The sequence below is a fragment of the Pinus tabuliformis genome, chromosome 4_2 (assembly GCF_031772625.1).
Source record: "Pinus tabuliformis cultivar Carrire ecotype Pingquan chromosome 4_2, CPIR1, whole genome shotgun sequence".
NCBI lineage: Eukaryota > Viridiplantae > Streptophyta > Pinopsida > Pinales > Pinaceae > Pinus > Pinus tabuliformis.
This window is the reverse complement of record NC_142304.1, coordinates 443,080,516-443,106,986: the sequence shown is the minus strand read 5'-3', so window position 1 is coordinate 443,106,986 and position 26,471 is coordinate 443,080,516. Positions and strand designations below refer to the sequence as shown.

General features: G+C 35.4%; 1 protein-coding gene across 1 annotated transcript; it reads right to left on the bottom strand.

Moving 5' to 3' along the window:
* Positions 1-18,734: 18,734 nt before the first annotated feature.
* On the bottom strand, positions 18,735-20,739 carry LOC149169861 (cytochrome P450 750A1-like). The gene is made up of 2 exons (XM_089427183.1): positions 19,804-20,739; positions 18,735-19,718 (listed from the first exon to the last, which is right to left on the bottom strand). Exons 1-2 carry the CDS (start codon positions 20,722-20,724, stop codon positions 19,095-19,097), a joined length of 1,545 nt encoding a protein of 514 aa, XP_089283309.1. The 5' UTR covers positions 20,725-20,739; the 3' UTR covers positions 18,735-19,094.
* Between the last annotated feature and the right edge of the window lie 5,732 nt (positions 20,740-26,471).

Below are 26,471 nucleotides of genomic sequence, written 5' to 3'. Positions count from 1 at the left end.
TCAAAGAATTCATCTGATATAAATTCCCCTCCTCGATCAGATCTAAGGCATTTGATTTTTCGGTCTAATTCATTTTCAACCAAAGCTTTGAAGGCTTGGAACTTTTCAAATGCTTCATATGTATGCTTTAGAAGACCTATCCAACACATTCTGGAAAAATCATCAATGAACAAAATAAAGTATTCTTCTCCACAAGGTGACTTTTTCCTTATTGGTCCACATAAATCAGTATGGATAAGTTCAAGAGGCTTATTAGTTGACCCTTCTTTTTCCATGAAGTGAACTCTGGTTTGCTTACCGATTTGGCATGGTTTGCATATTGTTTTTCTGGGATGCTGATATTTAGAAGATCACGAACAGCCTTGAGTCTGCATGCTTTTCTTATTTGAGAAAATCTTAGATGTCCCAATATTCTATGCCATAGCCAGTTTTCATCACTTTTTCTTAGATAGCACTATTTTTGTCCTCCTTTGAGTATTTATAAGTTGTTTGGAGTTCTTGTACCTTTGATCATGGCCTCTCCTGTATCAAGCTCACGAACAACACATCCATTTGATCGAAATGCCACTTCATTTCCTTGATCACACATTTGACTGACACTCAATAGGTTATGCTTTAAACCATCTACATACATAACATTTCCAGCTTTAACCTTTTCTTTCAAGAAAACAGAACCTTTACCTTTTATGACAGCTGGAGTGTCATTTCCAAATGAGACATTCTTTTCCTTTTCTAAGGCATTATATGAGTGAAGTTTCTCTTTGTCACCTGTCATATGTTTGGAGCATCCACTATCGATGTACCACTAATTTTCTTGTCCTTCTGCATACAAGGCTATACCACATCTTTTTGTTTGAGATTCTTTCCTTCTCCATATCTTGGGATTTAATGGCATTTTCTCCTTTTGAGGTGTTTTCCGAAATTTTCTCCTGCATTCAGATTCTTCATGACCAAAGTTGTTACAAATTGAGCATTCTATTTCATTTTCAAGAGGAGAAAAGTTATTATAGGAACTTATCTTGATCCCTGTTACATTCCTTTGATTTCGTGCTTCTCTAGTCATGATGGTTTTGTAAGCAACACATTGAGCAGCTTTATGCCAAAATTATGACATGAAAAACATTTCCCACTAAAGAAGTTTCTGCGACTATCGAATCTATTTACCTGTTGATTGTAGTTTCTATTGATATTCATATTTGGTGCAAATTGAGTATGATTTGCCTGAGGTTATGACGATTGTCATACTGTTCGCTGGTCTTTGCTGCATCAAGATAGCTTTTGGTGGAGGTTGACAGCTTCTGTGATTGAGATGCATCTTCAGTGTATCCAAGACTTATCTTTATCAAAGGAGAACACTGAAATTTGATAATTTCATTTAAAGTTTATGATCCTTTAGCAAATTTAAGATTGAGAGATTTTGTTTTCTTAATATCTTTTCTTAGACCCACAATTTCACATTCTAGTTTTTCATTGTGTTTTTCTTTTTCAGAAAGTTGGTATGTCAAGGTATCTATGATCATATTCTTTTCTTCTAAATAGATTTTGAGTTTAGAGATTTCTTCATGAAAATTTTCCTCTTCTAAAGCATGCCAAAATCATCATTGTCATAAGCCATGAGAAGTCTATAATCATCACTATTAGATAAACCATAACTATCCCCTTCTAAACTATCCCAAAAATCATCGCTATCATAAGACATGAGAAGTCTGTAATCTTGACCAGTTTCATCTTCATCACTATTAGATAAACCGTTGCTACCTTCATGAGTATAGTAACTCCTTCTATTCACAACTTGTTTCCTATTCCCTTTTGCATATTCCTTTCCTTTTTCATATTTATCTTTATGGGGACATCTGGCAGCATAATGACCAACTCTACCACAAGCAAAACATTTTAAAGGTAGCTTACCTCTGAACCTTCCAGAACCCCGTTGAAGCTTCTTGACAAAATTTACCTCATCTTCTTCTTCTGAAATGTATCCCAATTCATTGTGTTCTTCCTTTTCTTTTCCTTTTGTTGAAGCTTTAAATGCGGATTCTCTCATATCCGATGGACCTCCTTTTCTCATCTTAAAAGCAGTTGGGATTTTGTGAAGCTGTGTCATAGTGATATTCGGTAGATCCTGTTTTTCTTCTAGGCAGACACTTGATTCAAATTTAGCAGACAAGGATCTAAAAATTTTCTCAACTAAAATAACTTCTTTTATTTCTTCACCCAGATTCTTCATACAATTAACAACCTCATCTATACGTAAGAAGTAACTAGCTATATTCTCATTACTATGCATATTAAGAGTTCCATACTGAATTCTGAGAGTTTGAAGCTTAGCACATTTTACCTGAGAGTCTCCTTCGTAGCTCTGAACCATTTTGTCCCATATCTCTTTGGCTAATTTGAGCTACATGACTTTGACAAACTCTGATTGTGACAAACTTCCCAATAAAGTATTGACAATTTTCACATTGATTTCATATTTCTTTTTACCTGCCGTGTCTGCAGGAATTGTTGATGGAAATTTATATCCTCCTTCCACAATTTTCCAGACATCTGTTCCAAGAGATTGTAGATAGAATGTGGTTCTTATTTTCCAATAAACAAAGTTTCTCCCATCGAAGATTGGCAGTCTGATGGATCCCATGCTTTAGTGATTATTCATCTTGATGGATCTTCCTTCAAGCGATCAAGCTTCTTGTGAAGAACTTGGCTCTGATACCAATTGGTGGAAATAATACTGAGAGGGGGGATGAATCAGTGTTATCAGATCAAGAATTTTTCTTTTTCATAATCAGATTTATATACGCTACTTCAAAGAGGGGAATTAGCGTGTACACGCAACTGTTTTGAAGGCAACCAATGTTTTTGTAGTAAACTTATGATTCAGTTAATTCATCATACGTTGATCTTTAATCAGTGCACCAGTACTTCATCAATCATTAAACAGTAACCATGTGCAGTATAAACATAATAAACCATTGCACATAAGCAATACACATGAACACCAAGATTTAAGGTGGAAACCCAATGTGGGTGAAAACCACTTGCTACTGTCATCTCTGTCTTCTTTTAATAATAAGAAAATCTATTTACAATCTTGTACTGGTGCAGACCCATACCAGTACGTAGGCTTGTACTTGCAGAAGGTTAAAACCATCTCTCATTCTCTAGCTTCTACTTGAAGGGAGCTACAACCCCCTAGCTCTTGTACCAGCCAATATGTTTACTAGTATGTAGGTGCCAGCCTACAAAAAACTCCACTCTTCCACCACGGACTATGTTTCATGAATTTTCAGATTGGATGCCCTTGATTTATCAATAACCCGTCAGAAATTTAGAAACTTAAACTTCATCAACCAACATGCAGTTAATCTGAAACAATCAAATCATTGTCATCAGAACACTGCGTTGAACCCAGAAACCTATATCAACATTCAAAACCAACTGAAACCTTAAAAATTCATGTGTCAGACTGTATACGCTACTTCAATGAAGAAAACATGCGTGTATACGCTACTTCCTTCAACCCAACTTGCGTATACCTCTAAAGATTCTGAATCATAAAATCTCTGAATCACAAACTATACCAACCAGCAGTGTACTGAACATCTATTATCAACTTACAAAACTTTACACAGGCAGGCAACATAAAACACTTCTTCTCACTTATACAATAAATCAAATATCAACCTCCTTATGCATTCAGATTTACATTCAGATCTAAGAAGACTTCATTGACATATAACAGTAAAATAGCAGCAGCAATAAATCAGCAATACTAATCTGATAGATCAATCATCTCTGAACATCAAGCCTTTCTTTTGTATACGCTACTTGAATTAACAGAACCTACGTGTATACTCTCTTTTGCCGAGACGAACCTACGTACAGATCTGCAAATAATGACTCAGATCTTTGTTGCAATTCTAGGCTTCAGACAAACCCAAATCATGATAGATAACGAATAAAACAGATTTAGAACATCAGATCTAGCCTCAACCAATATCAAATCATTCAAGAATAATTCATTTCAGGTCTCATGATCTTGATCCAATATTGAACTCAAGGTGCACATAAATATTTCAGATCTAGTCCCAAACATAACCCTGTAACATAAAATATACTTCAGATAGAAGTATTCCTTAGAATCTTATTCACTTGCACATCTGGCCTTATGATCCTCTCTTCTTTATATAGTATTTGGCCTTTCTCAATACCATGGACCGAATCTACTTAGGACCAATACCTTGGATCAAATACCACAGACCGAATACCTCGGACTAAATACCTAGGGTCAATATCATGGTCCAAAGATACCTTGGACCAAATACCTCAGACCAAAACCATGGTTTTCAACATGTACGTGCTTTTCCTTCTGTGGGAGTGTGTGTGTATGTTATACGCTATTTCTGTTCTGAATGCCTACGTGTATACACTACTTGAACTAAGTGAACCTGCGTGTATCTCTTAAGCTGCTCTTACATCATCTTCTTCCTTCAACTTCTTTATTCTGATCAATAGACCTTAGTTCCATCTTCCTAATCCTCTGTACCACTGCCCTATTGCCTTTGAATATTCCTGTTAGCCTCTTATCAAAACTGAGTTGACCTATAGATTTGCCATCAAGGACAATATTTGTATCATAATGCCAACAATCTCCCCCTTTGGACTTGATGGCAACCATGATGGTGTTGACTACTATAAGCTGTAAATGCTGTTAGAGATACCATACAACACCAAAATACCAAAATACTCTCCCCCTTTGACATCAAGGGAAAAGGGCAGACCACTCTACTCTCCTCCTTTTCATGATGCTATCCATACTCCCCCTGAGTACATGTCGAGTCTGCAGAGAGATGATTCAATATAATAACATGACACTATAACTCAACAAAGTGAGTATGACCTCCCTATGACCACGAACTCATACATACATCAATCACCCAACCAAGTGGGGATACACCATATTTGACTCATCTACCCAACCAAGTGGGGATATACCAAATTTTATACATGACAGACATACAACAATTATTACATCATCCATCCCAAGGATATTGGGGAATTAAATTACATCATATGACTAATAGAACTCATTGAAATATAGACCATGACTTGTGCTTTCCTGCTATTCCTTTTCCTTCTTACTCCAAAAATCCAAGTATCCACACTACTCCAAGAGTGCTCCAAGAAAACTCTAAGTATCCAAGAGTATGAGAGAGAGAGAGAGAGAGTAGGGAGAGAGCTCCAAAACTGAACTGACAAAAGTCCGTGAACTGATCTTCATAAGACTTTTTATTAATGAGGCCTCTATTTTCTTCATTTTCCTCCTCACATGAAATCTATGACCTTTCACCTCCCTTTTCTCCTAATTTCCATTATTTTCATAAATAAATGTGCCAAAATGCCTTTTTGCCTTTCCAAAGCCCTTGCCATTTCCTTTTCCAATTTCCTTAGCCATTAATTAACCACAATTGATCCTCTTCACTATTCGTTTTCCCAACATTAAGCTCTGAATACGTGTCCCATCAACCGTGGTTATCATTTTTCCTTTATTAACTTTTTACATGGATTTTTGACCAGGGTTGTTACACTTTTTCATTACTAGGGCATAATCTCGTAGCGATGCACCATTCAAGAACTTTTTCTAGATTCTGTAAGGCTTGGTCAAATTCATTGCTAGAGGGAGTGAAATCATCCATCTATAGTTCAAGTCCTTCACTAATTAAATCGGAAAAAATACTCAAGATTTCCCTCTGGAAAGTGGTTGGTGCATTTCACAGCCCAAATGGTAAAACCCTATATCCAAATGTTCCCCATGGACAGGTGAACATGGTTTTGTCCTGATCTTCAGGAGCAATATGGATTTGATTATATCCACCAAAACCATCCAAGAAAGAGAAAAAAATATTTCTAGCAAGAGTGTCAAGGACCTGATCTACAAATGGAAGAGGAAAGTGATATTTTTGTGTAGCTTTATTCAATTCTCTGTAATCCACACAACTTCTCCATTTTCCATTTTTCTTAGGGACCAAAACCAGTGGTGAAACCCACTGGCTGTCAGAGATAGGATATATAAAATTAACATCAAGAATCTTTTACAACTCTTATTTTACTATATCCCTAAGGTGTGGATTTAATCTTTGTTGAGGCTGGCAAATGGCATGGGCATCATTTTCTATATAAATGTTATGTGTACACAATTAAGGATCGGTGCCTCTCATATCGGAATATTCCCAAGCAAAAGACAGTTTATATTTCTGGAGGATTTAAATTAATTTTTTATGTTGCAGGTCATCCAAATTAGCACTAATGTTCAAAGTCTTACCAAGTTCAATTTTGATGGGAACACTATTATGAATTGTAGTTGTGGGTATATGATCATTATTCAAAATCTCTAGTGGATCTCCCTGGGCCTCATTATCAAGCATAGCTTTTAACATTTGACATGTTGGATTCCCAACAATAGAAGGTTGGTGGATATAAGATGAGATTTTTAACAACAGTTCATTTTGCAATCATCATATTCCTTGTTTTTCATCCTATATATGCATCTGTAGTTTCCAGCCATGGTCTCCCTAATATCAAAGGATGTCCATCCAACCTATTTCTAGAATTGATAAACAGAAAGTCCACTGGGTACTCCCAAGAATCTACAGAAATGATAATATCATCCAGAGTGCCTTCTGGTTTTACTACCTATTATCGCTCCGTAGTTTTCTCTAGGATGAAAGGAGAAAACTCAGAGGTAACCACAGACCTCTTTTGATTGATAGATTTGTCTTCTTCAATCGTACGGGGATCCCTCACTCGAGAAATATAAAGACTTTAAAGCACAAATTTAGCAGAGACCATTTCTGACAATGAAATTCTAAAGATGTTTGGTTGAAAAATGAGTGGTCGGCTAGGTAATAACACATGATAAATTTTTCTTTTTATTCATTTTCTTATGCAAGTAAACCGACATCTATTACAAGGGATTTTCATTATGACTTGGGATACAATGAAAGGTTGTAGTATAGAAGGGACAAACTGAAACAAAATAGACAATTTCTTCCTCTGAAAATAAACAATGTTTCTTTTACATGAGAAAGAAAGGATAGATGAAAGAGATAACATACATGAGTATAAGACATTCCATTTGCAACTGAAACGTGAAAACGGTTGAAAAGAGCAGCTTAATTGAAGTCTAAGTCAATTGAAATCATAATACTCATATAACACAAAAAGTCAATAGAATAACTAAGCAATAAACAAAAATAATCCAAGACATCATACCATAAGAATCCTTGTACAGTGGAATCAATATCCCTCAATACATAAGCACTGCACCATGAATCAATCACAAAAGAAAAAATTGTAGAAAAATGAAACCAACACAATGTTGAACCATCAACAAACTTTTCAATCTATTTTTCTAGTTTAAATAGACATCAAATAGCAAATCCAAAGTGTTTAGATGCATCACATCATTGATCCAACAGAGGATCGAATCAAAGTAAAAAGAGGAAATATTTTTGTTGTTTTAAAGTCTTTTTCCTCTAATGATCAAAAATAAAAAAACATAAAGCATTCATATCCTCAACAAAAACACTAAATCATTGTAAAATCACTCTTGTTTTCGAAGCATATCTTCATGGATCAAAAGCAGCAAAAAGAATGACAGCTAGCTGTGGAATGCGCAGTGACTGAGTAACAGTTGGGCAGTGACTGTGTTGGAACGTTTTCTTTCAAACTTGACACGTGGATGGAAACTGATGGTGTAAATTGGCTACCACCTCTGCTACTTGTTCACCCATTTAAACTTTGACATCTGGCATCTTCGTCGCCTCTATGAACACCTCCCACAAACTGAAATTAAATTGCGCGACACTGGTAACCTCAGAGAAGCACTGCATGAAACTGGTAAACTTAGAAAACACTGCACGACACTGGTAAACTCAGAAAACATTGTGCGACACTGATAACCCTTTGTGCGGCACTGCGCAAACACTGGTAGCCTCTGCGCAACATTTTGTAGCATCCGCGTAGCGGGACAATTTTTTGAATATATCTCCCAAATAGTAATACTTGTGTAAAAACTAAAGGAGTTGATTGTAGACGATACTTTTTTCAAGATATAACTCTCTCAGTTTCTCCAAATTCTTCCCCATTTTCCTAGAAAATGATTTGCAAAACAATGACTTAAAACATGAAATTTACAAATTGTGGAAAATGAGCTTTGAATATGCATTCGAAGCTCTCGATCTATGACACCTGTGCAAAATCTGGAAGAGGTTATTGTGCTTTTCCTTGTCCTTTAGAAAAAACTCTTTTAGTTTCCCAAAATTCTCTTTCATGTGGTTGGAAATCGTTCTACCAAATGGTGACTAAAATAGAGTCCTTCATTTGTTATATCCATCCCTATTTCAACTGTATTGCTCTTGTAGTAGGCCTGCTAGACTCCATCTCAAGCTTCTTGGGTTGTTCTTCAAATGCAACCTACTTACCTTTGCCTTGTTTTGTGATTTCATAGAACGCCTTTTGTAATGATTTTGAAAATGATTCAAAATTATGCTAACATAGTTTGACTTGATGTTTAATCAGCACTCCATATAACAACACTTGAAAAGAAATCATTTGGAGTGTGGGGGCATAGCAAAATCTAGGGAAATGATGTGGTATGATGAATGATTGATTTATAATGGATATGGGCAGGGATTAATCATCATTCAAAATGATGTTTAGGCAAGGGAAATTTAGGTCTAGGAACTTATACTTAGGATAAAATGGGGGTATAGGCCTAAATCAGAAAATAGGGATGATGTGAATTTTTAGGAATGTTGTGTTGTGTTATATTCTTTCCACGACTACCTCACATGTGGGGGGATTACAGGGGGGGCCAGAGACCCCCCATACATTGTGCCAGGTGCTACTGGGGTCACAGGGGGGTATGTAGGGGTGCGGTAGCCCCCCTGTACAAGGTCTAGGGCAGTGCCCCAGGAAATTTTTTTTGGACCCTATATTAGTTGGGCGGACCTACCTATGGTTTTGTGCATGGATTTTGGACATGGTTTTGGGCATGATGGTTTTCATTCCATGGTATTTTGTAGATTCGGTCAAGGGAACTACAATTATGTTCTAATCCAGGGTTAATGGATTGGGGTTTATAAATGCTTCGGCATGTATATATATATATGTATTGTAACATTGAAAGGAACATAATGAAAAATCAATCTAGTAGTCCCAATTTTGGGATCCAAGGGAAAATCTCTATCTATATCTATTTTATGTTTTATTCTCTCACCATTATTTATTTTCTGTTTTTAGAATTCATATGCAGGTAATTTATGTACAGGGTTAAAACCTACAAGGAATAGGGGAATTTAAGATAACAAGGGAATAAGGGGATGAGAATAGAGGAAAAATATTGGGATATTAATGACTATATTGCTTTAACATCATTCCGTTGACTGTAGACACACGACCAAGTAGACATCTTAACCAACTCTTAGTATCCTGACTCAACAGTCGTCATAACATCTCTCAATACTTAGACACCCCTTCCCATGGTTGGACTTTAATGATCAAGGTGATGACTAGCCTCAAAATGACTTTCTAGACAATACAAGATAAAACTTATAACAATGATAATGTTTATGAATTTGACCCCCTCCAAGACAACAAAATGATTGTTCGAAGACCTTCGACTAATCAATTAACCTACTCCAACACTACCAATTTGTCATCTAGTTCCATCATAATGGAGGTTGGTTTTAATGTTGTGATCCAAAATATCCCACAGGTTTCTACAATCAATATGTTTATTTTAGCTCCTAAGTCCACTAAGGTATTTGGGAAGTTATGACCCTAAATTTGAACAGTAACAACTGGGTTTCCAAGGTCATCATATTTAATAGGTATTTTCTTCCCTAAAATAAGATCAGAAAGTGTCCCCAAAACATGGACTCTAGGAGAGTCTTTTGGTTTTTTCCCAATATTTTTGACACAGGTTTATTTGATATTTTTAGCATATATCGGGACATCCCGAATGGCCTGGAGAAGAGGGATTTTAATACATAATTTTTTTAGTTCCCCTACGAGATCGAAATCAGAATAGACTGATGGTTTGATCACAGTAAGTCTCTCAGGGAATGGAGGAGCATCATTCATAGTTTTAGTAGACTCTTTTTGTTTGGTTGACTTGTCAGGTTCCTCTATTTCGGCAACAACTACGATGGGAGGAGGGTGTTCTGCTAAAGGCTACTATTTAATAATATTTTCATTGCCTACCTACTCTCGGTTTACTTTACTGTCTTCAGGAAATATATTCCGTCCAGATCTCGGCCACAACTCATTACATTCAAAGGAAGTAGAACCACAATATGAGTTTTCAAAAATCTCTAAATATTGGATGGGTCTGTTATTCAGATTAGGATTCGATTGAGCAGGTAATTGAGGAAGCAATCGAGGTGGAACATTTGGGGGGAATTGAAGTGGAGCTTGCAATGGTGGTTGTGACTGAGGAAACATTTTGACAGATGGATTAACCAGTCCCATGGGACACTGCCAATTTTGAGACCACATTGGTCCCTATGTAGATGAGTTTTCCCAATGTGAAGGGTATGAGTTATTTGATGGGTTTTTCCATGAATATGTAGGATACTATTGATTTGGCCACAAGGGTCTAGCGAATGGTTGATTTATCCAAGGTGGTGCAGAGTATGGCTGAGATTTCCAAGTGGTATTAAAAGGTTGTTTACCCTACCACATTGATTCAGGAATCTATTGCTGAGCATATTGCCTGGAATAAAATAGAGAAGGAACAACATCATACCTAGAGGGAGAGTATGGCACTACCGTCGTTGTTCCATGAGATACGTTGGCTCTAGATCTTCCTAAAGTTCCTCCATTACATCCTTCAATCCAAGGGGTGAGTTACAACGTTCGGTTGAGTGATATTTAGAGTAGATACTCATGTATGTTATCTCTTTCATCTATCCTTTCTTTCTCATGTAAAAGAAACATTGTTTATTTTCAGAGGAAAAATTTTTCTATTTTGTTTCAATTTGTCCCTTCTATACTATAACCTGTCATTGTATCCCAAGTCATGATGAAAAGCCCTTGTAATAGATGTCAATTTACTTGCATAAGAAAATGAATAAAAAGACAAATTTATCATGTGTTATTACCTAGACTTTTTAGCCAAATATCTTCAAAATTTCATTGTCAAAACTGGTCTCTATTAAATTTGTTCTTTAAAGTCTTTATATTTCTTGAGTGAGGAAGCCCCATATGATTTAATAAGACCAATTTATCAACCAAAAAAGGTCTGTGGTTACCTCTGAGTTTTCTCCTTCCATCCTAGAGAAAACTACGGAGCGATAACAAGTAGTAAAACCAGAAGGCACTCTGGATGATATTACCGTTTCTGTAGATTCTTGGGAGTACCTAGTGGACTTTCTGGTTATCAATCCTAGAAATAGGTTGGATGGACACCCTCTGATATTAGGGAGACCATGGCTGGAAACTGCAGATGCATATATAGGATGCCAAACAGGGAATATGACGATTGCAAAATGAACTGTTATTAAAAATCTCATCTTATATCCACCCACTAGATGCAACCTATCAGTGGGAAATTATCAATCATTCCCTCCCAAATATCATGAAGAAAATTTGCGTTCTCCTCTTACTTTGGATGAAGCTCTTATTTTTAAAAGGAAAACTGAGGATGATGTAATTAGTGGCTTTATTAACCAACCTTCTATTGTTGGGAATCCAACATGTCAAATGTTAAAAGCTATGCTTGATAATGAGGCCCAGGGAGATCCACTAGAGTTTTTGAATAATGATCATATAACCACAAATACAATTCATAATAGTGTTCCCATCAAAATTGAACTTGGTAGGACTTTGCACATTAATACAAATCTGGACGACATGCAACATAAAAAATTAATTTAAATCCTCCAAAAATATAACAGTCTTTTTCTTGGGAATATTCCAATATGAGAGGCATCGATCCTTAATTGTGTACACATAAAATTTATATAGAAAACGATGTCCATGCCATTCGCCGGCCTCAACAAAGACTAAATCCACACCTTAGGGATATAGTAAAACAAGAGTTATAAAAGATTCTTGATGTTAATTTTATATATCCTATCTCTGACAGCCAGTGGGTTTCATCACTGGTTTTGGTCCCTAAGAAAAATGGAAAATGGATAATTTATGTGGATTATAGAGAATTGAATAAAGCTACACAAAAATATCACTTTCCTCTTCCATTTGTAGATCAAGTCCTTGACACTCTTGCTAGAGATAATTTTTTCTCTTTCCTAGATGGTTTTGGTGGATATAATCAAATCCATATTGCTCTTGAAGATCAGGACAAAACCACGTTCACCTGACCATGTGGAACATTTGGATATAGGGTTTTACCATTTGGGCTCCGCAATGCACCAACCACTTTCCAGAGGGAAATCTTGAGTATTTTTTCCAATTTAATTAGTGAAGGACTTGAGCTATACATGGATGATTTCACTCCCTATGGAAACGGATTTGACCAAGCCTTACAGAATCTATAAAAAGTTCTTGAATGGTGCATTGCTACAAGATTATGCCCTAGTAATGAAAAAGTGTAACAACCATGGTCAAAAATCCATGTAAAAAGTTAATAAAAGAAAAATAATAACCACGGTTGATGGGACACGTATTCGAAGCCTAATGTTGGGAAAATGAATAGTGATGAGGATCACTTGTGGTTAATTAATGGCTAAGGAAATTGGAAAAGGAAATGGCAAGGGCTTCGGAAAGGCAAAAATGGAATTTTGGCACATTTATTTATGAAAATAATGGGAATTAAGAGAAAAGGGAGGTGAAAGGTCATAGATTTCATGTGAGGAGGAAAATGAAGGAAAATAATGGAAAATGAAGAAAATAGAGGCCTCATTAATAAAAAGTATTATGAGGATCAGTTCATGGACTTTTGTCAGTTCAATTTTGGAGCTCTCTCCCTATTCTCTCTCTCTCATACTCTTGGACACTTAGAGTTTTCTTGGAGAACTCTTGGAGGAGTGTGGATACTTGGATTTTTGGACTAAGAAGGAAAAGGAAGAGCAGGAAAGCACAAGTGGACATCGGGATCAACAACTACAGTGGGTTTTTCTTGCAGGAACTAAGTTGCATGTATGTTTTCCTCACTAGTTTTGGCATACAAGGCATATGCATGTGGTTTATTGGTTATAATATGTCATTGGCATGAAGGATTTCCTAGATTGACAGTGGATTTTCATAGCCTTGCCATTTCCTACATATCCATGGTGTTGTGGGTTCATTTATTTGTTTTTTTGGTTGGTTCTCATGTTTCATTTAGCTTGGGTTGAGTTACTAGTTCCTGGAAGCCCTATAACAACTTGGGTTGAGTTACTAGTCCTCTAAAGTATTTGACACCACCATAAACCAACCTTATAATAAAACCCCAAAGAAAGTCAAAATTTCACTACTTAACCAATGAGTGAGAAACATAAACAAACATGAGATAAAAGGGAGTCATGGTCACAATAATACATCAAGGATCTGGGTCTTGAAACTCCATCATAAAAAACTAGGATATGTGACATGAGTCTGGTATCCCTACACAACCCTAGACCAGATAAGACTCAACACATATTTCCTTCCTCTTCCATTGAAGACACATGGATGATTGATACAAGGCAGGGGATAAATCAAGCAAGCATTCTAATAGGCCAACACAAAGAATGATTGAACGAGAAATTCCAAAGATCATTCACCCCAAATCGTCCAAAGACACCATAAAGGGGGATTATAATAAAGCTTCAATGAACATAATAGATTCACCATCAAGGCAATGGCTAAGAAAAACAAATTGAAAACTACATGAGACAATTAAGTGTTGTAATCATAAAAATATAGCCAGTCTCAGGGGCCTGAGACTTCACCATTAAACAAAAAGTGAGTGGCTAGATACCGGGTCCTCCACAAGCCTTGGAAAAACTTACACAACAACACAAACTTCCTTCCTTACGCATTATAGATGCTAACAACCCTACAAAAAGAGAAATGAAATATAACAAAACTAGAACTAAGAAAATAAAGGATATTACGTACAAGCTAGTGCTTTTGCACCCTGTGAAGAGAAAAGGCCACCCCACTAAACTAGAAAATTGGTTGTTTTGCCTCTGTCTCAATGTACTCATATCCCAAACTAGCATAATTGCACCACCACTAAAACATAATTGCATCTCCTTTCACATTCACTGCCCACAGCAGGCTATGATAGGTAGGCAAGTGACAAGCCACAAGAAAGAATGTTTTGCATGGAATAAACCATGAGGGAGGTCTTGTTAACACCCTCTGCCACACAAGTTTTAGGGTTGAGAAACATGCGATACATCCACCATCTTTGTTCTTCTATATTTCACTTAGCCATATGATGTCCCATTAATCATAGGGTCCTACGAATCATCAATTTGCATTAAAATTTGTGGGGATGTTCTGCCATGTCCATCAGTTCTTGCGCAAAGTGGGATAGTGGTAGTTTAGTTCCCTCCCTTCCGCCACCGCCCCCTGAACCAGTGCAAATACATCGCCACCAAATCAAAATCACATCTAAGTTCACCTTCACTTTCCATGTTGAGCTCTGTAGGCATTTAAGTGGCAAGCCACATGAAAGAATGTTGTGCATGGAATACACCATGAGGGAGGCCTTGTTAACACCCTCTGCCACATGAGTTTCAAGATCAAGAAATGTGCAATACATCCACCACCTCCGCTCTTCTGTATTCCACTCAACCATATGATGTCCTATTAATGATATGGTCCCACAGACCATCAATATGCATTAAACTTCATGAGAATGTGTTGCCACATCCTCGGTTCTTCAATCAAGGGAGACAATGACAGTGTCTACCACCCCTATATGTCTTGAAAGTCACACCTTCTAGAACATTATTTTTATTTATTTTTATTTAATCAAATATATATAATTAATATTTAATCAAATATACATATAGTTAATATAAATTATTACTAAAATATTTTTTAAACACTTGTAAGATTAACCTATGATCTCAAAACTTGTGATATCTATTCTATTAAGAATGAAACCCTCAAATTTATTTATACAAAAGTTATAAAATGACTTAATATAGTTCAAAGTAGTGTCTTTACCTGTGTTAAAAAGTCAAATGTCTCCACCATTATATCTGTTCCTTAGTTATTTACACTAATTGATTTTTAGATGAACAAATCTACAGTTTCTTAAAGGTTGATTTAATTATTAAAAACCGAGTTGTGATTTTGATGATTAATGTTGCTTCGATTCGAAATTTGATAAACCAAAAATTGCTAATATGAAAACCCATTAGAATATTCAGAAATCAAATTATGCCAACGTCAAAGGCAAAACTTGCTTTAAGAAAATAAGATGCCTTACAGAACCTTTAATATAGTTCAAAGCAGTGTCTTTACCTGTGTTAAAAAGTCAAAAGTCTCCACCATTACATCTCTTCCTTACTTATTTACATTAATTGATTTTTAGTTGAACGAATCTACAGTTTCTTAAAGGTCGATTTAATTATTAAAAACCGAGTTGTGATTTTGATGATTAATCTTGCTTCGATTCGAAATTTGATATACCAAAAATTGCTAAAATGAAAACCCATTAGAATCTTCAGAAATCAGATTATGCCAACGTGAAAGACAAAACTTGCTTTAAAAAAATAAGATGTCTTACAGAACTCACTGTATATATCCCTTACACTGTTCACTGTATCTGCCCGTGGCAGAGTCATATATAGAGAGAAACAAATAAATAGAGGATAATGACCTTATCTCGATCACTGCAAAAAAAAAAAAATCAAACTACAAGCGTTGTACGTCACTGAGGATAATTACATTACCTCGATTACTTTGCGAAACACCAAACTGAAAGAGTTGTAGGTTCATTATAAGAGAGTCCAAAATCCATTACAAAATGAGAGACACCCTGAGCACCGACTTCCTCTTACTTTTCATTACCGACTTTTGGTTCATTGTTAATGGGCTCATCGTGAACTTGGCCCATCACGTGTTTTCAATATTCAACACAGAAGACGCCACGCTCTCCTCCATCGGGAGGTCAGAGGAATACTTATTGCATATTTTTATTTTTAAGTTGGGAGCTCAGAAGATACTTTTTTTATTTTTAAGTTTTTATGATGGATAACCATTGTACAATCGAAGTGCATTAAGAGTATTTCAAGGTGCTGAATCCATATATACAGTCAAAAAATCAGTTTAAATAACAGCGAACGACTAGTCCCACCAATTTATGGACTCCCACAAGAGCATGGGATAATGTAAATACCCTTCATATTCTTAGGGTCCACTAGATCTTTTACAGATCTAACGGAGCTCTCAATGGTATTTAAAGGCCTAAAGGTTGAAGTCACCTTATGCTTCCTTAGGATACTCGCAATCTTGTCATTGGTCCCTTGGATAAAATAAATATGAACACTAGAAAATTGATCCTTGATATCTTTCTTAGTACTAGGACCTTTTTCAGCTCTAAGGAAAGCCTTAGTACATTGGTGTCTACTATATCCATTATTAAAGAAAACACTTAGGAGATGTGCTCTCTTCATTGAGATGGTTGTCATCAGAAACACTTAAAGCTCTAGTCGCTAAGGTGTTGAGAACACCAAGATTTTGAGCTGGGAAATGATTAGAAATAGCATGAAGATATTGTTCCGTATGAGTTTTTTTACGAGATACCTGATGAGAAAAAGATCCATCACCATTCCTTGAGAGGAAAACGTCAAGGAAGGGCAGACTACCATTACTTTCAAATTCCATGATGAACTTTATGAAACTAGATTGATTGTTAAGATGAAGGAAAAATAGTTCCAACTCTCCCTTACCATGGGACCAGAGGACACAAGTGTCATCCACAAACCTCTTCCACATCTTAGGCAGAAGATGAGAAGAAGCCACCAAGGCCTTTGATTCAAAATCATCCATGAATAGATTAGCTACCACAGAGGAGAGGGGGGAACCCATGGCGACACCGCAAGTTTGCTCATAGAATTCCCCATTGAATGAAAATAAAGTAGAAGTAAGACAGATACCAACTAAATTAGTTGTATCAAGATCCTTAATGCGCTTGGTGACTTCGGTGACCTCGTTGATAGGGATTAGTGTAGAGGGAGACCACATCGAAGCTCAAAAGCTTGTCATCTAGATCAAGCTTGAAACTCTTCAACTCATTGACAAATGATGCAGAGTCCTTGACGAAGGATTCTGTATGGTCAACAAGGGGCTTAAGCTTCTGGGCTAAATATTTAGCAAGAAGATAAGTTGGCCCTCCTATTGTGTTAACAATGGGTCTCAGAGGAGCCATTTGCTTATGAATCTTTGGCAGGCCATAGATTCTGGGGTAAGAGGGAAACTTTCTATAAGCTTATGATTGAATGAGTTGACCAAGCTACTAGCCGTTATAGCAAAAGCCACACTTTTGGAGATCTTCTTCGAGGGATCCTTGTTGGGTTTCCTGTAGCTCCCGCTATTATGGAGGTAGTCCAACATCTTCCGACGGTAATCATCTTTAACAAGAATAACCACAGCACCACCTTTGTCAGTTTTGAGAACAACAATATTCTTATTATTGTTTGACGATTTGAGAGCGTTAAACTCAGGTTTGTTGATGTTGTTCTTGGGGGGCTTTGTCTTTCTAAGGACAACCGCACAATGTTGACGAATGATATCTTTAGTGATGTGTGGTAAGTCTCTAATAACATATTCAATGTCAAAGATGATATCGTCGACCACGATATTTGTAGGAACAAGAGAAAAATTTAAACCTTTCTCCAAAAGACTAAAAACGGGAGGATCAAAAGAAAAGCTAGAAAGATTGACAACACTATTACTAAAAGAGGAAATAAAATTGGGACAAACATTATTATCCAAACCTAGAGCCTTATTACCAATCCTAATATTTTGAAAAAAAATCACTAACCTCATTATTATTATTATGCGAAATAATATTATTGTTATTATTATTACCCAAACATAAATTATTATTTATATTCTTAACATTAATATTTCTATTCAAATTGAAAATAAAGTGATTTATTATTATTATTAAACCAAATGATATTATTGTACAAATTATTATTATTCAATTAAATATTATAAAAAATATTATTAATAGAACCACTTCCACTATTTTGAAAACTAACATAAACTAAAGAAGAATCAATAGACAACGAACCTAAAGGAATCCGGTGAATTTGTAAGGAATCCGCTGAATTTACAAAGTTATTAGATTCGAAACACAAAACATGAGAATGTTCCAGCTTCACCCTAGATGGTGAAAAGGTGAGAAGCATTGTCAACCCAAGATCAGAGACGAGAGAAGTAATAGTATTTTATAAGTGAGCACAACTTTTTCACTTAAGTCAATTTGGAAATAATCTTTTTTTAATTAATTTATTTATTGGGAAAAAAATAAGTTTTTTTTTTTTTAATAATTTTAGGAATTATATATTTAGCTTATAAAATTTTGAATTTATTTATATATTACATTCTAAACCATAAAAAATTACAATATCCATAACATTTATATTAATTAGACAAGTGTCATAATTACTTAGATTAATAATAGATTGATTTCGCAAAATCATTACAAAAATTATATTAGCTAAACAACGCCCATAATTATTTAGATTAATGATGATAGATTGATTCCACAAAATCATTACAATAGAGAACTCAAAGCTGTTACAATGAAAATAGGCTGATACTGATTAATATTTGGACAATAGAGAACTCAAAGCTGTTACAATGAAAATAGGCTGATACTGATTAATATTTGGACAGAAAAATACAAAGTTACTGTTCTGTCTACATGATATCTAACAGAATCCCAAAAGACGGAGTTGATTATAAGACTTTCTTTCTTATCACTGGTATCTTTTTACACTGGAAGCTTATGAGTAACACCTTTAGAAATTTGACACATGGTACAAATTCGAACATGTAAAGAAAGCATTGGTTGCCAAAATAAGGAAGCGGCAGGGTGCAGCCTTGTCACTCCTCGGCTTCATAGAACAACTGTTCTAGAGTGGAAAGCTTACCCTCAATGTTGGATAAGCAAACAGCGGAACTTGCCTTGGAATCGAGGCCCCACACACTTCCGTCATATCGAGCTGGGACGGATCACCTTCAACTCTCCAGTTAAAAATGTGCAGCAGCTGAGCCAATGCAAGTTCAATGGTGGGAATAGCCATGGGTGCCCCTGGGCATCCTCTCCTTCCTGCACTAAACGGAATCATACTGAAGTCTGATTGATCTGTTGAATTGACATGTTCATCCTTCATGAATCTCTCCGGCTTGTATTCGGAAGCATCTGCCCCCCACACATTGGGATCCCTTCCTATAGCCCACACATTCACCATCAACATTGTTTTCTTAGGGATATGGTATCCTCCGACTGTCACAGCCTCTACAGATTCATGAGGAATCGCTAGCACCACAGGTGGGTATAATCTTAGCGTCTCTTTCACCACGCAATGGAGGTATTTCATGCTTGCTACATCAGATTCATTCACTTTTCGATCTTTGCCGACGACACATTCGATTTCTTCTTGCAAACTCTTCATCACATGGGGATGTCTGAGCAGCTCACTCATTGCCCATTCTAACGTAGTCGATGTCGTCTCCAAACCACCTGCGAGCATGTCCTGCACAAATACGAATTTAATCAATGCAAAATATTGAAAGATTCAAGGATCATAAATGAGGATAGAATGGCCGAGACATATATACAAGCACGACAGCCTTCACAGTTTCCCGCGTCATTTTGGAGTCGGCCTCAGCTTTCTCGAGCAACACATCGACGAAATCTTTAACATAGGGCTCTTCCTCTTTCTGGTGATTCGAGGTCGACGACGCCATGCGATGAGGAACGTGGTCTTCTATTATTTTCTCTGCAAATTCATTGAATGCTTTATGCATCTTCTTCATGCGCCGTTTGATGCCTTGCAGATCAAGCCAATCCAAACAAGGAATAAAGTCTCCGATGTTAAAAGCTCCCGCTGTAGATATCAGCTCTACTATTAAATCCTTAAAACTTCCGAAATCCCCACCCAAATCATCGTCAGTAAATTTCCTCCCTGCCAGCATCCGCCAAATTATGTTGGAGTTGAGAGTAGAGATGGCCTTGCTCAGATTCACGCTTATTATTCCGCTCTCACTCTCCTCCCAGATTGAACGGATCATCGCAGACACCTCTTCCTCTCGCACGGGCCTGAAGGACTCGATTCTTTTGGCAGTCAGGAGTTCTAATACGCATATTTTTCTCATTTGCCTCCAGTGATCTCCATACTGAGCGAAGATCACATCCTGATAATTGAAAAATATGTATTTCCCAGCGGATGTTAGAGGCCGGCTGGAAAACACCAAATCATGGGTTTTAAGAAAGAGTTTGGCCATCTCAGAAGAAGAAACGACGACAGTAGGGACAGAACCTAAGCGCAGAAAGAAAATGGGGCCATATTTGTCAGCAAGGCCTTTAAGAGTACGGTGAGCGGGCTGTACCAATTGGTGGAGATTTCCGATTATTGGCCATGGAAAGGGTCCTGGAGGCAATCTGCCCCTAATTCTTCTCTTCTGCAACAGCCATATGAAGAGCAAACAGAAAAATAAACCAACAATAGCTGCTGTGACAGCACGCTCGCGGCCTGCCATTAATGTTACGGGCAGACGGAGAGACAGAATAGCAGTAAAAGTATGAAATTCCATATGGAACACACTTTGTAAGAGACACATTGCTTGGAAGGAAGAACCGTATGGTATTTAAAGCCACCCCGAGATTTATGAAAGCTCACTTTAACCCGACAATTTCAAATTTAATATAAACCGACACTGATTTTGAAATATTCCCACTATTCTGGAATAACAATAATAATGAAACGGTAATAATCTGCATTAAGAGAGGATACAAATTGTGTAATAGAGTGTATTATAGGAGTGGATATGGGATTATTGAGCCGAGAGGTCCAGTGTGATGTGTAAACTTGTTTGTTCGTCATCAAAATTGAATTGAAATTTTTATCATATTCGTTAAAATAAATTTTTTTAAAAATCTAAAAAAAATAAAAATTAAATAACTATCCAAAACATTTAAAAATTTAAATAACTATACAAAACATTTAAATAATGTCTCGGCTCATATTAGATCCATATTTAAGATGGATCTATGCTAGTTGTAGTAATGACTAGTGTTGTTATTAAAACCCCTTGAATGTTTGGCCATATTTTGTCTTTGCCTTGAGTCCTACCCTATTCTCCTTTTTGTATTCTCTCATTTTTAAGATTACATTGAGTCGGTTGGATTCCTTTCGGAATGATCCTACGGATAAGTGTGAGCTAGCTCAAGTTTACCGTTAATTAGTTGTTGGGAGAAATTGAGGCATTGCACTCCTCATTCTCACCTTCAATTTCATTTAGCAATATAACTTCATTTAGCTCACTAAGACATGGCATCAATTGATGCAACTCTTATAGCCATTCTCAATATAAATGTTGCCACTTAAGGCAACTTGTAACCTACTAATTTAGTTGAAGGATTTCATATTTTCTTGTACTTGTTGCTTTATAATAATCATACCAGGTATCCCCATAATTGGTGTCTTCCTTTAACAGCCCCCACAACCATGATATCCACTCACTGCTAACATCTCAGTGATAATGATTATTAATATGGACACATATTTTAATCTCAAGACAAACGATTATTAATATGGACACATATTTTAGTCTCAAGACAAACTTATTTACTATCCGATTTATGCTAAAATCAAGGGAATTTCACCCTACTCACATCCATTATGAAGCCATGCCTTCATTATGCAGAGTCTTCCTAATGGTGGTGGCATTAGAAGATTTCAAGGTGATCACTCTATCAAACTTTTTTTGTGAGTTTCTACTTTTGTTATTGGTTTTTTTTTGTTTCATTAGCCTCTTCCTTTGTTATTCCTACATGCGATCAATCTTTCCCTTTTCCATGCGACTATAATTCCTTCTTAGGTGAGGCTTCTCCCTTTCGCTTTCCCCTATTTTTGTCTTCTCTTGTCAGGCCTCCTGAACTTTATTTTGATGTTGTCTTCTTTCTCTTCATTTTTAGCCTTCCCTTGTTGTTTCCAAGTGCTCTATGTTCATTATCTGCTCCTTCCTACACCTTAGTTTCCTTTCGCCTAGTTCCTCTTTCCTCCAAGTCATAATTCTAAGGTTTGGATCCTCCTCCTGTCATTGAGGATGATAGGGAAGGAGAGAGCTAGCACACTCTACAACAAAGTCAAATGTGAAAAGGTTTGAAGCATCCTTTTGGGAGAATACCTTCCAAGCCATTTGACATGAAATTCACATTCTTCAATAGGAAGCTTAAGTTGAACATCATTTCATCTTAAAAATAGATGTGAAATGTGAAATTCAACATTAGATTCCAGAGATTGGTAACACTAGCACTATGTGCACTTGGTACCTCCAAACTATTGCTATATACTGGCAAATCAAAATAATAATGGGAAAGGTCTAAGTGGATGGGTGTGAAGAACAATAAAAGATTCTCCCACACTTAAATGAATCGCAACTCTAGCTTATGAAAATTTACATTCAATTATCTCTAACAGTGAATAAAATGATTTATTTGGAGTTCTCCAGTTTGGGGGAAGCCACTTTCTACCCTAATCCTATCTAGGTGGACTCCCCCATCTGAAGGTTCATGATTTTATTTTCCATTTTTTGCTTGTAGATCAATAGTTAATATGGTACACATGATAGTAGTAGACTCATTAGCTTTCGGATGTCGTTATTCTCTATCCTAATTTTTAATTTGTTTAACTATGTTATAAAATTTGGACTTATTATCTAGTCCAAAGCCACATTCCAGTTTTTATAACTATGTTATCAGATTTGGACTTATTAGCTAGTCCAAGCCACATTCCTATTCTACTCATTTAGTTTCCAATAACACATTTGTAGCCGTTTGTATAACTATGTTATCAAATTTGAACTTATTATCTAGTCCAAGCCACATTCCTATTCTACTCCTTTAGTTTCCAATGACACACTGGTAGCCATTTGTATAACTATGTTATCAAATTTGGACTTATTATCTAGTCCAAGCCACATTCCTATGCTACTCCTTTGGTTTCCAATGACACACTCGTAGCCGTAAGTAAGACTCATCCCATGCCTTTTAAATTTAGCCTATCTTACAAAAAAAATAACTTAGCTTACGAAAAGAAAATAATAATAATAAAATAATCTCAAATTAAATATCCTTTGTTGGGCCTAGGAAGCTAGTTTTTGTTGAAATATATATATTCTTTTTAAAGAATTTTTATAAAAACCACTCAAACTAAGTATTTTGGTGGCTATAAAGTTTTATGTAATTTTGTTGCATCTTAAGGATGCAAATTTTGTTCATATAATATCTCTAGCTTCCATAAAAATAAATAGATGTTCAAAAATATATATTATATAAAAGAAATGGTAGAATATTTCTAGTTATATATAATTATTTAATAAATTGGGCTAAACCATTAAGAAATAAAGGAGAAGATCATTATGCAAATTAAATGTGATATTAAAAATAATATTATTTTGCCAATGGTTCTTAGCTAAAGTGGTTGGGATTGTGGCTTGTCATCCCATCCACCTAGGTTGAACTCTGAGGCATGCTTTAGCTTATATTGATTAGGCTCAAGTAAGCTTCATATTGTTTGTCTTATATATCATATAATAGGACCATAAAAATCAAATATTAAAAAATTAGGAGTAACTTTTTAAACAACGTTTGTCTTATATATCATATAACATGGCCATAGAAATCAAATATTAAAAATTAGATGTAATTTCATTCTTTTTTAAAATCAAATAAACTATATAAATCTTAATGGATATTTATCATTATCAATATCATTTTCTAATGCTTCCATATATTAATTCACATTATTAAAATAACATTTAAATGTAAATTAAAAATTAAAAAAAAAAATTTTATAAATTTAAATATAATTTTTTTATAAATATATATATGAATGATTGTTTTTTATTAAATAGTATATTAATATTAATATTATTTTAAACTATATATATATATATATATATATATATATATATAATATTAACAATAATCCGACCAGGAGGGGGGCGAGAGAACCTTAGGGTAAGGGCATTGGGGTGTGGAAGGCCTTGGAATCAAAATAGGCGGAGTAGGATACTAGTCGGAACTCTATGAATTCAATAATTCTTCAAATCACTGAATACAAGGCGCTAAACGATAACAACTAATTACAAAAACACTTAAATTTATTTTTTCAATGAAATTGAAGTAATTTAATATGTTATAGTGAAATAAAAAATTTATATGATTTTTAATATTTTGTGAGTAGTTTAAGTTTATATTTATATTTGTGAATAGTACTCAATAATCATTATTAATTTAACAATTAAATTATAATAAAATAAAGTGAAACCATGATGGATATAAAATAATACTTTAATAATTAATAATAAAAAAAAGTTTAATAATGAGAAAAAATTACTCTTATTTATTTTTAAAATGCCGAGCTACCAAATCCGACCTACCTGCCGAGCTACCTAAACCAGTATACTATTTATTTTAAAATACGATAATTTATTCACCTAAACCATGATAGAGAAATATAAATAATAATGATGATTATAAAATATATATATATATATATATATATACATACATAAAAAAAAATAAGATAAATACAAATAAATTTGTCTGTTATTAATAATTTAAAAAAAATAATATAATTAAATGTTATTATAAATCAATTATACAAAATAATATAATTTTTAATATATATAATATAATTAAATATCTTAAAACCAGTCATCAAAAAGGATCACGTTAAGTTGTTCTCATTTTATATAATTTAGATATCAACATCAATATTTCCACCCTGAACTTCTCACCCTGAACTTCTTGTTAGATTCCCACGTGCTTACGATTATTATTACAAAATCTCCATAAAATCTAATATGATCTACCCGTTCCACTAAAAGTCGCAAGTTGCGAATATATATTGCACCGGCCCTCATAATATAACCGCTCAAGTGGCGTGGCCAACTAACATGTTAAAATGGGATAAATTATTCAGGAAGCTGATTAAATTTTAAAATGAATTATTTAGTAAAATGTGCATCTATAACATCAATTTTGTTTTTAATTAAAAATTATTTTTAAGTTAATATTTATTATTTATTATTAATTTGAATTATATAAAGTTTAGTGGTCATATGATAATAGTGGAATGTTGTCCATGGAGTTTTAGATAGATTGTGATCACATGCACTGTTAAGGCACTCAAAGATGTTAAGTCATAAAAATAATGTTTTATTCAACTATATGTAAGGAATTGCCTTTTAGCAAATGAAATGATGTATTTAGGTAAGGGTGCATGTTGCAGACTTGGTGGTCATGGAATAACTGCGGGTGGTAATACAACAAGAGTTGGGTCTGCCATATTTGAGTGGGATGCTAATCTGCAGAGGGTATGTTGTGTGTGAGAATTGAACATGGAAGCTTAATGGTCTAACTTTGGAGCTTGGGGGGTCAAGGAAATTGGTACGTCGACCTAACAAAAGTGCTACTAGGACCCTAACATAAGGAGCTTATTTTTTAAAACTTATCAAGGGACCATCGGGTTAGTAGTGTTGATGTGATTTTGTATGGTGGAACATCATTCGATTTCATCTAAGGAACTCTGTCCTGGAGGAAGGTATAAAATCTTGATCCCTCTACATGGTTTTCTTCCATAATAGGTAAAGATTTTGGCTATTACAATTTATCTCCACTTTGGGGAACTCTAGATTCTTCTTGTTAGTTCTAGTAGGATTTTGCAACATTGTTGAGGCTAGGTTATTGAGGTTTAGTTGTTTTACTAGTGTTCCAGGGGGTTTGGCCGAAAGGGTCTGTGTCTATTCTCTCCCTCGATCGACTAAGCTAATTGTTTGGTTCTTAGAACAACAGATTCTTCATGAATATGGTGGGGTTTGAGATCTCCCAGTGTCTTTTTTTTCTCAATCTTGTGCATATATGAGTTTGCTCCTAGGAATTTCAACATGTTTACTACACATTATTGAGACTTTGAGGTTTTCTGTAGACTCCAGGGTTGAATTGGGGGTTCAGGGGTCATGGCCTATTACTCATGGCATGTGGCTTGGCACTAGGGTTGGAGACATTTATTTTCCTTCTTGGTGGTGTTCATTCAGTGGCCAAAATGTCTTTTGGTGGGTTCTGGTAATTTTCTCAAGGGATTTGAGCACACCATGTGCCTTGTTGTCACTCACTGTTTTACAAGTTGTCAGTTGTCCAAAATGCCTAACAATAGTGAAGTTGAAGCCATTTCCAATGCCACAAAAGCTCTAAGAGATTAATTAAACCCTCTTCATTG